Here is a 15,729-nt window from a genome sequence, read left to right as displayed (position 1 = left end):
TTTGCAGGTGCAAGTACTCCAAGTTGTCAAGATTGTTTTGAATTTAATTCTGCCCTTCATTGTACTTGTAAACCATTTCAGCCGTATATGAGCTGCTAATTTAATAACACAAATTCCATTATCTTGGCTAATGAAAATATGGAATGATAGTGTGTTCAAAAGAGAAGTCCAGGAAAGATGTAATTTTGTATATCCTTTTGCTTAGGGAGTGAGCCACTTGTAATTACTCTCTGAGCAAGGCTACCCACCAGTTTTGTCCTGCCCTGTAGAAGCTTAATCAATGTCACATCTCTCAGCCATAAGACTAGTGCTGAAGTAGTGCCAAAAGCCTTACTAAAGTTCAGCTATAATATCTACTGCTTCCTCCATGTCTACATGCCATTATACCCTTGGTAAAGAAAATTAGACTGATCTGACACTATTTTTGAAAGGTGCCTTTAAAATGCCTTATTATTTCAGGATTTTTCTAGGAATTGACATTTAACTAACTAAGCTACCATTCCCCAAATTTCTTCCTCAGTATGTTGCAGACAGATGAATACAGCAGTCCCCTTCTGTCTTTCAGTGTCTCCCCCACTTTCTGCACCCTCCAAGACAGTTTCTGCCTTTCCTGAGGTTGCTTCAGACACCTCTGGACAAAGTCAACCTTGCTAAAGACCATGACAGTTTGCAAAATCCCCTAAAGGGCTCTGTTGTAATTCAGGGTGGAAAGCAGTATGGAATAAAATCTTTAAAAATTAATAGAAAAATTTTTTTAAATACAGAGAAACAAAGAATGTGATCTCAGGTATGATGAAACATTAACACTATTGTCAGCAGTTACCAGTGTTATTGTACTGTCTTTGGGTACCTTAACATTAAGTAAAACTTTGCTTTCCCTGTGAAATGGGCAGTATTTTCCTCATTTGACTGATGGGAAAGCCAGAGACCTGGGTGTCTGAAGGGTTCATTCATGCTTAGTTTTTGAGAGAAAAATACAGAGAATCTCTTTCTCAGGATGCCACACTGAAACTGTTAGGCTGCTCTCAGCAAAAGATTTCTAGGTCTGATCCTGAGTAAACCTCTTAAGCCATACTGCCCATCAGTAACAAACAGATATAGGAAAGCCAGACCCAGGATACAGCTCCCAAATGAGTGCACAGAGCAAATCTCACTGACTTTACAGGAGGGAAAACAGCTTCATGGGTTCTTGAAGTCCCTTCCAACTCAGCATATTCTGGGATCCTATGATTCTATGTAGGAAAAATTACAAAAGCCCTTTTATCTACTGTGTGGAAAAACCAGAAGAATAGATCACATGCAGAGTGTGCAAAAGGCTAAGAGGAAGGCCCTGAGCTGATTTCACACCCACAAACAGGGTGGCATTTTTCCAGCCTGCGGAGACAGGAAACACTGATGGAGAAAACTGTCACATGCTGGTAAAGTTTTTCTCATGACAAGGCCAAAGGAAGGCCATTTATTTGGTTGTGGTTAGAAACTGCTATAGACCAACTGCTATGGAAGGGACATGGTAAGTGTTTTCAAGAGTTAGTTGAGAGAGCTAACAAATCAGTAAAAGCCCAGTGGCAGACATCTGGGCTAGTAGCCACCAGCCCTTCCTGCCAGGCCTGGCCCATGCACTTTTAACACTTGCCACACTTTGTTTTTGTCTTGCAGTTTACAGAGGTGGGCCACAGTCTGTTTTGGTCCTGAGTTGAGCTCACAAGGATGTTTTTAGCTGAAGGGGCACTTCAGAAAGAGAAACTGGTGTGAAAGGCAGTGTTTTTCCTGTTCCCTCACTGGAGACAGGAGCCAGGTAGATGTTCAGTGGTCCCAGCAATGGGGCAGATTCAGCTCTCATATCTTTAGGAGGGAAAAGAGGACCTTGCATAAGGCAACATCAATGCTATGTGCAGTCACTATAGGAATTTAGAACTTTGCTGGGTCAACAGGATGGAAAGGGCAGACAATGCTCACACCTAACATCTAAAAAACGCTAGTGTAAAGTGTTTAGTGTAACGGATGAGCATGGTCACTGCCTTTCCTGTGCCATCAAAATGGTAGCACCCTAAAGATCTCACCATTAATCAACACCACTTCCCCCTCGCTCTGGCAGCTGCTCAGTCACATCCTGCGCGGCTGCCAGTCAAAACAAGGCCAGTCCCTGACAGTCATTTCTGCTTTCCACCACTTGTTCTCATGCTCCGTCTGGTGGCTGAACTCCATCAGGGGCTGCACAAGCCTCACCACCCTGACTTCCACTTGGTTCCACTTTTGGTTCACCTTGCCTCTCTAGCCATCAAAACCTTCAGGGGCACTCTGTATGGCTCAGAAGTGAGGTAAAAATCTGGTTTTATCAAGCTTAAAAATATTATTTCTAATTTTATTCCTTGAGCCACAGGGAAAAGAATTGCTTCCTTCTGAAGGATGGAGAGTTGTGACAGGATTTATGTTTACAGTACAAAAAGTGCCCGTGCCCCGGGAAACTAAAAGAATCGCAGAATTATTTAGGCTGGAAAAGACCTCTAAAACCAATGAGTCCAACCAAAGACAAAATAAAGCATTTGACTGTAATGCATAAGACATACCCCTCATTTCACATTTGCACACACAAAAAACATGAGATCCCACATCTCTAGAGGTATACAGTCTCATGACAAGGGCATTTCTGATGCAGACATAGTCACAGTTTAAACTTACTGTGGTGTTACCATTCTTGCTTTGGTAATCCCTTAGCCAGCTATAGATCTTGTGGAGATCACCACAGTCTAACTAAAGTCACACTAGAGGGGTGTTGCCAACTTGCCTCACTTTAGTACAGGTCATGCACTCAAAAAAAGAAAAGGAAATGTGAGGAATCAGCCTTTACAACTTGGCTGTTCAGAGATGACCATCCAGACCACAAAGCACTCTGTCCCAAATATGGACCCACCACTCTTAAGAAGAGTTTCCAAGGCAGTGAAGTCAATGGGGAGACTTGGGCAAGTCTGAAGGAAACTGTGCCTTCCTGCAGTTAAGCAAAATGCATCGTGAACACTAACAGACACAAGGACCTCACAACATCCTTTTTCCATGTCCCAGACCTATAGACATTAAATCCAGCTTTTCAGATACCATTGCTTACAGAGCAAAAACATGAACTTTGGGAAGCAGCCACTGAAAAACAAAATCATAAAATAACTCCAGACCCCACGATGGCCTTGCAAAATCTTCAGTGACTGTTTCACCAAAGACTACAAGTATTTTGCAGTACAGCTGTTGAAACAGATAAAGGAGCGATTTATGATGTGCACAGCAATTCTCAGCTCGCCAGTGGAGTAACAAATGAACAAATCCAGCAGGCAAACAAAACCTGGATACATACCAACACAGGTCTGTCCTTTGTACAGCCCAATGGGGAGTGAAGGGGGTGGTCGTTCATTTTCATGGGGTAGAGCAGAGGAAGAGGCAGCCTTCGGCAGAAGCAAGAGCCAGAGGATGCAGAATAAATTAAGGAATGTTTGCCTAGGGCCCTTCATCCTAAGGAAGGAAAAAAGGAAGAAATCAGGCAGGAAGGGTGCATGTGGACGTGCTCCAAGAGCATTCTGCATTCCTACAGTTTGAGATGAAAGGAGACTTGCATGCCTCTGCAGCTGTAAGTGATGCAGATACCCAGGTAGGCATACAGACATCTGCCCTCTCACGAGGTGCATGGAGGATCCCCCCACTCCCACGTTGCAGGTGCTCCCCCAAGCCCTGTTCTTTGCACACCCCTCAGCCCCTCTCAGGCGCTGCCACCCACTAAACCCAGCAGGTCCCACACACTCAGGCACCCCATGAGCAGACTGGGATGACCCCATGGCCCGGGGCTGCTCTCCACACCCCCACGCGACCCCGCTGCCCCACGTGTAGATCTTCCCAACCTGCTGGCCTGGGAGGACCAAGAGGGTTGGATGAACAGCCCTGGCTCAGCGCTCCCGTGTCTCCTGCAGTAGCAGCGGATGAGTAACGACCTTGAACCGCAGTAGTTGCCGGAGCCACTCAGCATTAATAACGCAAGACACTCCCCTGAACAACTAGTGTTGCAAAAAGAAGAAAAAAAAAAGAAACCAACTTCACAAACCCTCCTCCCCCCGCACCGCTGCTCCTCTGCCCTCCTCTGCAGACAAGAAAAAGAAATATCTCTCCGGCTGCTTGTGTAAGATTTTCGACCAGGGTTTCCGTTTGGGAGGACTGGGTGCGAAAAATGAGAGGCTGCTCAAGCCAGAGCAGCAGGGGCAGAAGGGACGGGGCTGCCACGCTGGGGTTTTGCCAGGGCTTTAGTTCTGCTGGGACCGAGCCACGGGAATGGGAAACAGCTGCCAGTGTAAGAGCAGCACTGGGAGCAGAACCCCGGTTCTCATCAGCTTTGAGCACATTTGCTCGCAGCCCTCAGCTGCCTGGGAGGCTTGAGAAATCCTGAGCTGTTCCTACTTTGGCAGTCACAACAACCAAAGGTTTCCCTGATACTTTTTTTTTTTTCCCCAATCCCTCAGATAAGGCAGAAACCAGTTGTTCCCCAGCCTGAAGCAAAAGCAGGGAGTAAAACATTTTTAAATGACGTTGCTTCAGAGGTGGAACACGTCCAAACAGCTACATCCCAGACACTGTATGTCTTTTTGTATAACCCTGGGCAAGTCTTTTGCCCTCCCAGTGGGCCACGGGTACTTGTGTTTCCTTTCCACTCCTTGCCTGCCTCTCTCAGAAATGGACAGGCTGTTAACACAGGTTGCTAAAGGACAATGAGGAGCCTGCCTCATCTGGTATCCCTGCATGCTTCCCAGAAATAATTAAAGGAGACTCATAAATGGTGTTGTAAAAGGAAAACTAGCAGATCTATTAAAATTCCTGCCAATTCCTGCAGATCAACATGATCACATAGATATCAGATCCGCTTTAGTATTTAATGTGGTTTTTGCAAACCACTTCTTTCCTTGGGACTTTTTTAAAGACAGTCCCAGAAAGTTTACCTCAACTTTGATAAGCAGGATTTGCCTTTTGCTAATGATAATATAATCCAGTGGCTCTGGGGGAAAAAAAAAACCCAATAACTTAAAAATCTTCAATGTGAATACAAATCACTTCATATCTCCATTCTCTAAGTCAAACTACTGGCTTTCAAATATACACTTTTCTTTGAAAAAAAGGAGAGAATAATTAAACCCAAAATAGAGGCAATAGCTGTTGCCTGAGTTTTGCAGAACTCTTCCTGCTTATCATTCTCCCTATAGCTAGCAGTGCTGGTTTTCTTTTTTTTTCAATAGCACATAAACAAAAATCATAGTGCAAAGTACCCTATCCATATGCCAATCCTACTGAAATCTGCAGGATGTTTTTCTTAATGCTGTAAAAACTTGCTATAAAAAGACACTGTGCTATAGCGACTGCAGCTCCATTAAACCCTTTTTAACACACATATCACTTGGTTCCCAATGACACTTTGAAGTCCTTTAAAACCCTGCATATTGGCTCATGAGTGCTTGCTGCAAAAGCAGAGTGCTAATAATAGGCAGGAAAAATCTTCCTAGCAGAGAGGTCTTCAGAATGGTTTCTGCTTTATATCTGTTGCAAAACACAAATCTAAACAACAGCACTTATAAAATATACAGAGAGATCCCAAGCTGCTCCCAGGCATGTAAACCTCATGCAAAGCATGTAGCTGAGGCCCGTAATCGGCTCTGTTATTTTCTTTCACTTCAGGCTGCGGAAAGAGTGGTGAGACAACCCAGAATCGTGCGTAACACAGAGCTGGTTTTGCACTGTACCTTTTGCACTAGCCAAGCTCTTAAACCAATTAAAGAAAAACCCCAAAGCTTTTAAAATATGTGGTCTGTCCAGACAAATGAGGGATTTGCATGCTTAGATTTAGAGGCCAGCTGGGAAGGTGGCACCCCCTCAGTGTGAAATCTTTCTCCTTCCCACTCAAACCAGATACCAAGGCCTGTCTTTTGCCAAGCATATTTTATATTACTTCTAAGTCCCTAAGACACTGAGACCTAAAGCTGTCTTGGTACAGGAGTGAAAGAGTGTATGATGTTGCCTTTTAATTTTAGTAAGGGCATGGTTGATGTTCATGGGAGGTAAAAACCGCATTATTTCTGTCCCAGAGGAAGAGATTTGAAAATAAAAGCTTCTATTAGGTAGTGTACAACACCTGAGTCAGGGAAACAGACCTGGGACAGGGGTGACTCAGGAGATGCTACCTACTTAGAAATAAAGAGTATGACAGCAGGAGCAATGGGAGACCAGAGCTCTGCCCTCTGCAAAGCATCAGGGCAGAGAGGTGATGCCTGAGGTATTCCTTGCCCAAAAACATCTGGCAGAGTCACCCTACAGCTTGCAAGCATCTCTGTCTCCCCAGAGATGCTCTATTGTTTTTTTTCATGTGTTTTCAACCTGGGCTTGCAGCAGGTCCGGCCAAGAGGCAGAGTGCAGTTCAGGTGGGGACCGGGTGCTCAGGGCTGTGCTGCAACTCTGGGTACCTGGGTGGGTGTCCTGGTGGGGCTGGTCAAGCCTGTGCCCCAGAGCCCTGATACTTGCCTTTGGGGGACCATGAGAGCCAGGGAAGTGCAGGAATGAGCTCTATAGAAATGCTTCTGGAAGTCCCACTAAATACCTGCCTGAAGCATTACTCTCCTAAATAGCATTGGGAATGTAATCAACATTTTGTCTCTTTCTGGATCTCCATCAGTCACTTTTGAAGAGGAAGTGGGGACTGTGTAGGACCAGAGGTGTGCTGAGAACACCACCTCTTGCAGATGGGAAACCCTCAGTGCTCCAGCAATGACCAACCTCCACAGACACATGGGTCATTTGCACGCTGTTACGCAGAAGATGTGGGGTCAGTTGAATTTTTTCAAGGTTGAATTCGGGCCAGTGATAATGATATGTGCTGGCCCCACACACTGTTGCATCCTACCAAGGAAATGGGAGTGCCCACATCTCCCTCCATTCAGCACACAGATGAGGAGGGATGTATGTTGAATCCTCTGTAGGGTTTTAGTAAAATGCTTCTCTGAAGGAAAGTGATGTGGCTCTGCTATTTTCTCTCAGGATGCTATGGCACACTGAGGAGCTTGCTCATCTCATCCAGCTTGATCCAGTCTGTGTTTCTTGGGGAGTTTTACCACATGTGTGGGTCCACAGAGCTAAATGTCAGTTACCATATTCCCACATACAGGTCAGTAGCAAGTGTGACGTGTGGGGGACACACCGCATAAGAAAGGGCTTTGGTTGGGACTCCAGGGGTTAATGGACCGTGATGTGCCCCACTGGGTAACTCCCAACTCAAGGTCTCCAGCCACACCTTAAAGCCTCTCTCAATTAAAGCAGAGCTGAGAAAAACTGGCACGTGTGTGTGGTTGCAAAAAACGTGAGGCAAAGCAGGCAAAACCAAGCCTGATTTTCAATAAGGGCAGAGCAGACAGCGTCAGAGCACATGTATAACTAGTGAAGAAATACAATCACCTAGGCCAATCCCAGGAGGAGTGTGGTGGCTGGAATTTGAAGGACCCACAACACTCCTCTATTTCTTCTGCTTCCATATTTGTTCCTGACATGCAATGTACATTGGTTTGGGTGGTGGTGCCAAACAAGCTAGGGAACAGGTAAGGTTTCAGCCTCTAAATTTGCTGCTCCTGATAGAGAGACAATGGAACTGTGTTAGGGTTTCTGATTTCCTGAATAAGGTCTTAAACACAGTTTGAGAATTGCCCTTTCCCCATAGGGGATACCACGTGATTGCCACTAGAAGTGTGAAATGAGATACAAGGATGGAGTTATGCTAAACATTGCTTTCTGTAATGGGCTCCTAAAGACCTATTAATGTATACAGGAAACACATTGAAAAAAGCAATTGAAAAGAAAAAAGAATGGAAAATACTTCCAAGAAGCCCCAAAACAGGACAAGTAAGAATCAATATATCATCTGTCAGGATGAAGGATCATTTGATTGGGAAAAAAAGACATGAGATAGTCCTCTTACAAAAGGAGATCATCTGGCAGTGTATATTTATCTATCGTATTCTGTCCAAGTCACTGCACACAATATTGCACTTCTTTTTTTTTTTTTTTTTACTTTTTGGTTAGATTTCTGTAACATATTGATTTTTAAGATATATGCACTTCTTTCTCTTTGTGACATTCATGCATTCATTTTTATGATGATTAAATGTTATCTTGGAAGGCTTTCTCTCCCTCTCCTCTTTGACGTGCTGTTCAGTTCTTAAGGGAATAGACATAAGCCTTGTATTTTTGTGTCTGGAGAGATAAAACCTGCAGGAAGAAGCCTTTAGATCAAAGATCCTCTCAGTCTCTTTTCTTCCTTTTATTTTCAAAATGTTGTCCTTTGTGCCCTTTGACTCTGAAGTTCCCAGTGGTTTATTGCATTGGTTATTTTTCATTACTGCTCTCCAGATTTCTATGACTGTCATAATCATCTCTGCGGTTGCTGCATTACCACTGGCACGGATGAACATTTCCAGAGCCCCATGTGGATTTGAGACTGCACCACAGCCAACTGAGTCATTCCCTCTGCCCCAGTTTCCTTATCAGTTGCTGCTTGCAGTTCAAGTGATGCTTTCTGTTTCAGACATCTCATTGTCATTCAAAGCTGCGGGGAAAGCATTTAAACCAGTATTTTCTTACACTCATATCCAAAAATTTGTTCCGAGCTATTGCCAAGCTGTAGCTGAGATGATTAACCTTTATTCTACAACCTTTAATGAAATCATCCATCCCAGCTTGCAAGGGCTGTTGATACCTATGCTCTTAGAAATGCAAATCACTGACACAACTTACTTCAGTTTGGGTATAATAAATTGTGGGAACAAGACCCTTAGGGCTTTCAAACAGGGAACCCTTGAAAAATGCAGCTGTATCACCTTGCACACTTGTGCACAGCAGGTTATGCACCTCTGGGAAGATCCAGCTGTTAGGGTTGGCAAAAGGAGGTGACTGGATTTTCTACTGAAGATGGCTTTCTGCAAAGCAGAGATGAGTTGAACTAAATCCTCAAAGTGTATTTCTCACTACTGACTATGTGGAGCCCTACATGGTTTACTAGTAGACTTGGCAGTGGTGGGTTAATGGTTGAACTTGATGATCCTAAAGTGGTTTTCCAATAAATGATTCTATGACTTTGTGATTATTGGTGATGCAGAACATTTCCTTAGTGGATTAGTATTAGTGCAGAAAAACAGACCTGGCTGTTGTGTTCTTATTATGTGCAGATGACACTACAAACCCAGAAGTAATCTTATCAACATAGATTTTGTAGTTTGAGTTGTGTGGGCACAGCTGTGGGCCTTTTCAGATCTAAAGAAGACCTAATGCTTGCTCTTATCTAGACAAAAAAACCCTGGCAATTAAGGAGCAAGAGAGTGTAGCAATATTACAGAGAGAGGGCTAATTAGAAAGACCTGTTAAAGGCTTTAGATAAGAGAGTCACCCAGAGCCAGCTGTAAATAGAAGTCAGGAAGCCTGGGACAGACTCTATGCTGCCCTGCAGTTTGGGTACTAATTTAAATCCCAAAGAAGTAAGATCCAAGCATTATCAACTCAGTGTGATTATTGCTTCACCATAAATAGCTAGTAGCCTGCTAGGCAAGCCAAAATCCAGTCTACTGCATTGATCCCTGCAGCACTATCACTATTGCATCAGGTTTTTGTCAGAAATATAACCCCTTATCAGGCTCCTGGTTTAGTGCTGGTTGAAGCTGTGGCAGGGGATGGTGATGGGTAAGCTTGCCCCAGATGCTGTCAGATTATAAGTGCTTAAAAGGGGTTCATGACAACATTAAAGAAGAAGAAAAATAAATGTTTTGATTATGTTTTTCCCATTTGATCTTTCCTCCAGTAACGCTAATAAAATTAAGCTCAACAGCCTCTTGATCTTGACACAGAACATAGGTCAATAAAAGATAATTATTCCCAGTGTCTGGCCTAGGAAAAATTGTGGGGTTTTGCCTTTTCAATGAGATGTTTCACTGATTTGCTTTGATAATAAAAGACCTGCAGGTGAGCTGGACAGTTTCCATCAGCAAAATGGTCCTGCAGGGATAGCATCCATCAGCCATAGGTGACTATGCAAAGGCAGTGCATGATGATTTTTCAAATATTGACTAAGCAAGCCACTGGTCAGCCAGCCATGTACAGAGTTTTCATGCTCTATGGAGAGGTTGGGCTGTATAAAAGAACTCAAAGCACTTGGAGGACTACACATTCACTCCTTCAACAAGCTGAGGTTGAGGATACAGTCAGTGAAGTTTGCACCAATCTCACCGATAAACTAATCTTACACAGACAAGCCAAACTCAGGAATGAGGCCAGCCCTTTAGCACCTTACATTTCAGATCACAGAATCATAGAATCATTTAAGGTGCAAAGGACCTTTAAGATAATGAAGTCCAATCATTAACCCAGAATATCCAAATCCAGGACAAAACCATGGCTCTAAGCACCACATCTACATGTCTTTTAAATACCTCCAGGGATGGTGATTCAACCACTTCCTTGGGAAGCCTGTTCCAATGCTTGGCAAACCTTTCCATAAATAAATTTTTGCTAATATCCAAATTAAACCTCTGTTGTCCCAATTTATCTAGCTCTATTGCTGAAAATTCATGGAGATCTTATTTGCACTTTTGTGTCTTTTCACTTGTATCAGATATAATGCTGATGTCTGACATCACTGGTTTTATCTTGCATATATGAGAGAAGATAACATGGGCAGCTGGTTTTATCTACCACTGTTCATAACCACCTCACCATAAAGCAGAAACGTCCCTCTCCAAGATGGCTTTGTATTCAGAACACCTTTCATCCTTCTTTCTGCTTCCTTACCCTGCCTGGGCATCTCCCAGATTTATTTCTTTTCAGCTTCAGACTCAGAGATGTATTTTCATTTTTTTTCTGGCCCATTCCAGAAATTAGAGTAATAGGGAAAATACTCAGTTAAACACAATAGTGTTTGAGGGATGTGGTAAGGTGAGCAGCTGGGGTTTGATGTTAATCTGATGTGTTAATTCATCCCAGAAGATATTTGAACCTGGAGAAGGCAGGCATGATTCCCACCTTCACAATGAGGAATAGCCCCAGGAGAATCAAAATCAGCAGCACAAGGACCATCAAACTGTAAGTGAGGGAGAAAGCAGGTACCACATCACTTTTTCCCCCCCACTCAAGCTGTGTCCTGAACACAGGGTATTTCCGCCTGGTCTCTGGCCCCTCCACACATATTGGAGTCATTAAATCATCCATCAAGATGCCATCCTTTGTGCTTAGTGGGACGGCTGCCTGCCTCCCTCACTCATTATTGGCCTTCCACAGTCCTTTTCAGCCCATTCAATGAAATATAAATAGCATTTCAGATAAATGTTCACTCTCTTATAATACCTTTCTGACGTCTTTCTGCTCTTGCCCTGGATGCATAAAAAAGAGCTGTAATATATTTCAATGAGTTATTGAATCCTTTTTGAACCCTGATAGGTGCTCAGTAAAACGTTATTTAAATATGAGGGGTATAGGCATAGGCATGAGCAAAATCTACCCAACTAACTTGTTCAGACAAAATGAGCAACAATCTTCTGTCTTGCAAAACAATCTGTCTTCCAAGATGAAGGACTCCAAGTCTGCTGATGCTGGACCCATCTCCTTTTTCTGCACAAGTATGACCACAGCCACAAAAATGTATGGCTTAGGCTTTTCTGTCCCTTTTTTCATATTTTTTTTTAATTTTTAATTTGTACTTACATGAAGCTGCTGGACACCACAGGGATTCTCTTTTCTTTGCCTAAATAATATAGGTGATTGCTGTACAATCAGAGAATAAGAAGAAAGAGGAGGACTCAGGAATGTAACCCAGGTTTTACTGAAGTGTGACACAGAAGTAGTATCTCCCCCATCTTCTTGGCTTAGAGAACAAATTAACACTGGAGTATTTGTGGATTTTTTTCCTCCCTATTACTTGTTCGCCACCATTGATCATTTAACTTCAGCATTCATGTATTTTTAAAGCAACCAACATAAATTAGCAACAAAGCTTGAGGATGTTAAATAACATACAATAAAACTTCTTCCCCTCACTGGAGGAGTTTCTCAAAACGAAAAGATCTAAGTAAACATCTTGTTCTAACACTATACCCAGAAGATAACAAAGTGGGACCTGAGAGACTTTCACCCTCTGAACTACACCACCAGAGGGAAAAGGGAGCCTCTCCATCACTCCTGGAAAGATGACTAAGTTAAAATGCATTTTGGGGACCAAACAAAATGCGGTTCTCTCAGTCTCACAAAAATGGCAGACAGACACCCCAACAGCAAGTCTGTCATTCTTCAGTGACAGAGATCTCAGGGCTCTGAACTGAACACAAACGAGCCATCACTTTCAGCAGTGATCAGATGCCAAGAACTGTTTGTCAGGAAGCAGAAATGATAATAATTGTATAGCTGGGTATGCCCAAATCTATTCCATGCATATCGGAAACATCTCTATTTGCAGTCTCTGGGTGTGCTGCGTTCTGTGCAGCAGTGATGCTGCAGATCCCCAGCAGGGAGTCTGAATAATCTTGCCTCTGAGCGATACAGTGATTGTATTGTTGGTAAAAGTCCAGATAAAAGATAGCATGCAGGATAGGGAATTTCATTTTGTATTAGGAGCTGGGCAGGCAGCAGACCAAAGTTTGTTTCAGGGTGGGGCAGAAGTGGATCACAGCCTATAAAAGGATTTCCCATCAGAATGTCTGTGGGTAACACCAAGTAGGGTAAGCCTGAGAGCCCTAGCCAGGCTAATAAGTTATTTATGCAGCTATCCAGAGATATGGGTCTCTACATCTCACCAGTGTTTTTCTTGTACCCAAGCCTTTCCCCTTTTCACCCTCTGTAGCCAAATTCTTTGGAAGTCCTCCAGATTCAAGTCTTCTGTCCCATAACTCTGATGTGGAAACCATGAAAGTTGGCTAAGAAATTTTAATGATGCCATATGGCAAGTTTCTGGACATTTAACAATGAGGAAGTGACAAGAGGTAGGAGAGATACATAGAGTCATGTTGCTGTCCAAAAGTAACCATCTGGGTTTGGGTGTCTCAGTGTTTGGTTTTCTGTTTCCCCGATGACAGCTGGGTTTTGCCAAATGCTTAGCACTGACCTCCTGAAAATCAAATCCCAGTGAAGCCTTTCAAGATGAGCAGTCGAAACCCAGGAGCACAGCTGTGTCAAAAGTTGTGTAAAGAGATTAGGAACTATTGGATGCCAAATAGGTTGCCAAATTTTTTCTGAGATATAAAAGAAACTATTTCTTTTCCCCAAAGCTAGTGTCATTTCCAGCCCTTGAAAACTAAAGAACACTTGCCCTAGATGCATTTGGTGCATCATGCTATTTTAGGCAATAATTCATGATGCAAAATTCATAATTCATGTGTCTAGATAATTCCTTTGCTTTAATCCTACATCCAGTTTCTTTTGATGATTAGCAAAAATAACTACAGCCACTGCAGATGAAGGTAAGCTGTAACTTTTAACTAAAACTCTACCTATATTTATCAGGGCTTGTGTTTTCAGAGGTGACTCGATCCTGCTCCTGCCAAGAGTGCCAGCAGCTTCATGGGCTCCCAAGCCCCAACTGTGCCTGGACACAGCACCTGGAATGGTATCTATCCTTGGTGCTCCCCTGCCTGCCCGAGAAGGTTCCACCTCACTGAAGGGCTCCCTTAGCACAGTGGGCTTGTTTTCTTCAATGCTGATGGATGCTAAACAATTCTACCCAGGTTGCAAGAGGGAGGATGCTCTGTACCACCACAGATCCTCCACATTGAGCTGTAGATCTCAGAAGAGCATCAGGAGACAAAGTCAGAGGTGCATTCCTTTGCCCTAGAGATTAGGGCTGTTTGGCTTGTCTCCTACACACTGCTGTTGAGCTGCCATTCAGGGTCTCTCAAGGTGGTTTTTACTCCCCCTAGGGCAGATGGTGAGCAAGCAGGCCAAAGGAAAGCAGGCTGATAGAAAAGCTTATCTGATGGTGTGAGATTACAGTACCCAGGTGAAAATTAATCATTCACTTCCTCTCACCGAGATAAATCAGAACACAGGTGAATATGTGCTGTCTGAGGGGCTGTTTTGGATTTGCTATGGCAAGGGTAGCCAGCAAAATTTCACCCAAAAGATCTGTCAAATTTTAAAACACTGAATTGCTGAGATAAGACACAAGACTTAATTTACTAAATTTTGACTTGCTAATTGCCACTGCAGATAGAGTAAATATGTCATGGAATCTTTCCATTTTCACCTTTACTCTGGCCTTTGCTCTTCTTGGCCTATTGTAGTCACTTAGATGGTAACATTTGTCCTTCAGGGCATGAGTGGTGGGTCCTCAGCCTTTTCAGTGGTGCTTTCTGCCTTTCCACTCGAGCCATCCAGAGGCACTCATGTTTAGAGCTTCCCCTTGCATTTTAGCCCTCTCCTAAGGCATTTCTGAGAAAGCATAACCTCTCCAACAGAAGCCACTTACTATATTTGCCGGAGTGGTTCACATTCCCGGGATGCAGGTAGCTAAGGCTTTCATTATTCCTTAAAGCTCCTCACTTCTGTTTGGAGCACTTGGGACATACCAAGTGCTGTAACATAAAAATGTTTTTTCAGAATTTTCAGAGATGGGCAGTGAGACAGGCAGAATTACTCTCTGTTTTTGCTGAAAGAAAACTCCACCTATATGCATGCACACACAGCAGATCCATCCTGGCAGAAAAGAGTCCTATCTGGAAAGACATTTCTTCTATCACATTTACAGGGGAAAAAAAAAAAGAAGGAAGCACATTCTTTTTCCCCTTTACTAAAGAAAAAAGTATTTTATCTCTTAATTTATCTATCTGCAATATTTAATTTGAAGGCTTTCATGGGTTTTTTTTGGCATCTCTTCAATACAAGGAGAAAGAAAGATTCAATATAGCTTCCAAAGGACAATTAATCTTGAAAAACTTTCTTGTGCATTTCAAGGAACAAGTCTTCATCTTGAGGGGCTCGACAGGATTTCTCTTCAACTTTAAAAGTCAATTTTGGTTGTAATAACTAAATGTCATTTCCATGTACTTCTATCTATCTCACGTGATAGACGAATATAAACAAAAGTGTTAATTTACTTCATCCATTGTACTGAGGAATTCAAGGGGCACTTTGCTATCCATCCCAGAGCACAGCTGTTATGTGTGTTGCTCTGGTTCAGGGAGCTGGGCAGTGTGAGACCAGCTTCTCCAGTAAACATCTCTGACAAGGTTTGCTGGGTTTGCTCATGGGAGGATTGTATCCCAGGGTGGAAGAGGCAGGATACAGTCACTCCTGAAGGGAAGCTGTGCATGCAGGGGTGGAGACAACCTGCCTAGACATGGGCTCATGCCCACCAGCAGTGGAGAGGTTAAGCAGCAGAACAAGCCCTGGAGCTGTGATCTCAGCAGGACAAGGGCTTACTGTAACTGTTCATTTTAAAATATTGCCTGATTGTTTGAGTACTTTATTTTTTTGGTGATTCAGCTGTGAGTGGGAAAGGTGCCGTGACCCATTGAATGGCCTATCCATCACACATACTTGACCAAACTGTCTGGGGAGGGCAGGGACCCCCAAACCCTGGCTGCTGGCCCCACTTGTGTGTCCACTGCTTGACCCCTCAGCTTCCCAGGTCTAACCCAGCGTTGTAGTTCTGCCTGAAAGAGAGGAACAAGACCACAGTGTGAGACCCTGTCCATG

The 15,729-nt window shown here is 43.4% G+C and overlaps 1 protein-coding gene across 1 annotated transcript in view; it reads right to left on the bottom strand.

Annotated features, from left to right (window-relative positions):
* The window catches only part of AOAH (acyloxyacyl hydrolase), an 81,643-nt gene extending 77,587 nt beyond the window's left edge, over window positions 1-4,056 (bottom strand). The window contains exons 1-2 of the mRNA XM_050330552.1: window positions 3,882-4,056; window positions 3,344-3,498 (exon numbers count right to left, since the gene is read on the bottom strand). Of these exons, the coding sequence (XP_050186509.1) occupies window positions 3,344-3,498; window positions 3,882-4,006 (280 nt within the window). The 5' untranslated portion in view covers window positions 4,007-4,056. The remainder of the gene's footprint in view (window positions 1-3,343; window positions 3,499-3,881) is intronic.
* Window positions 4,057-15,729: the final 11,673 nt, after the last annotated feature.

The sequence above is a fragment of the Myiozetetes cayanensis genome, unplaced genomic scaffold (genome assembly GCF_022539395.1).
Source record: "Myiozetetes cayanensis isolate MyiCay16 unplaced genomic scaffold, myiCay2020 scf1, whole genome shotgun sequence".
Taxonomy (NCBI): Eukaryota; Metazoa; Chordata; class Aves; order Passeriformes; family Tyrannidae; genus Myiozetetes; species Myiozetetes cayanensis.
Note: the sequence above shows the minus strand (reverse complement) of the source record. Positions and strands in the feature narration are given on the sequence as shown.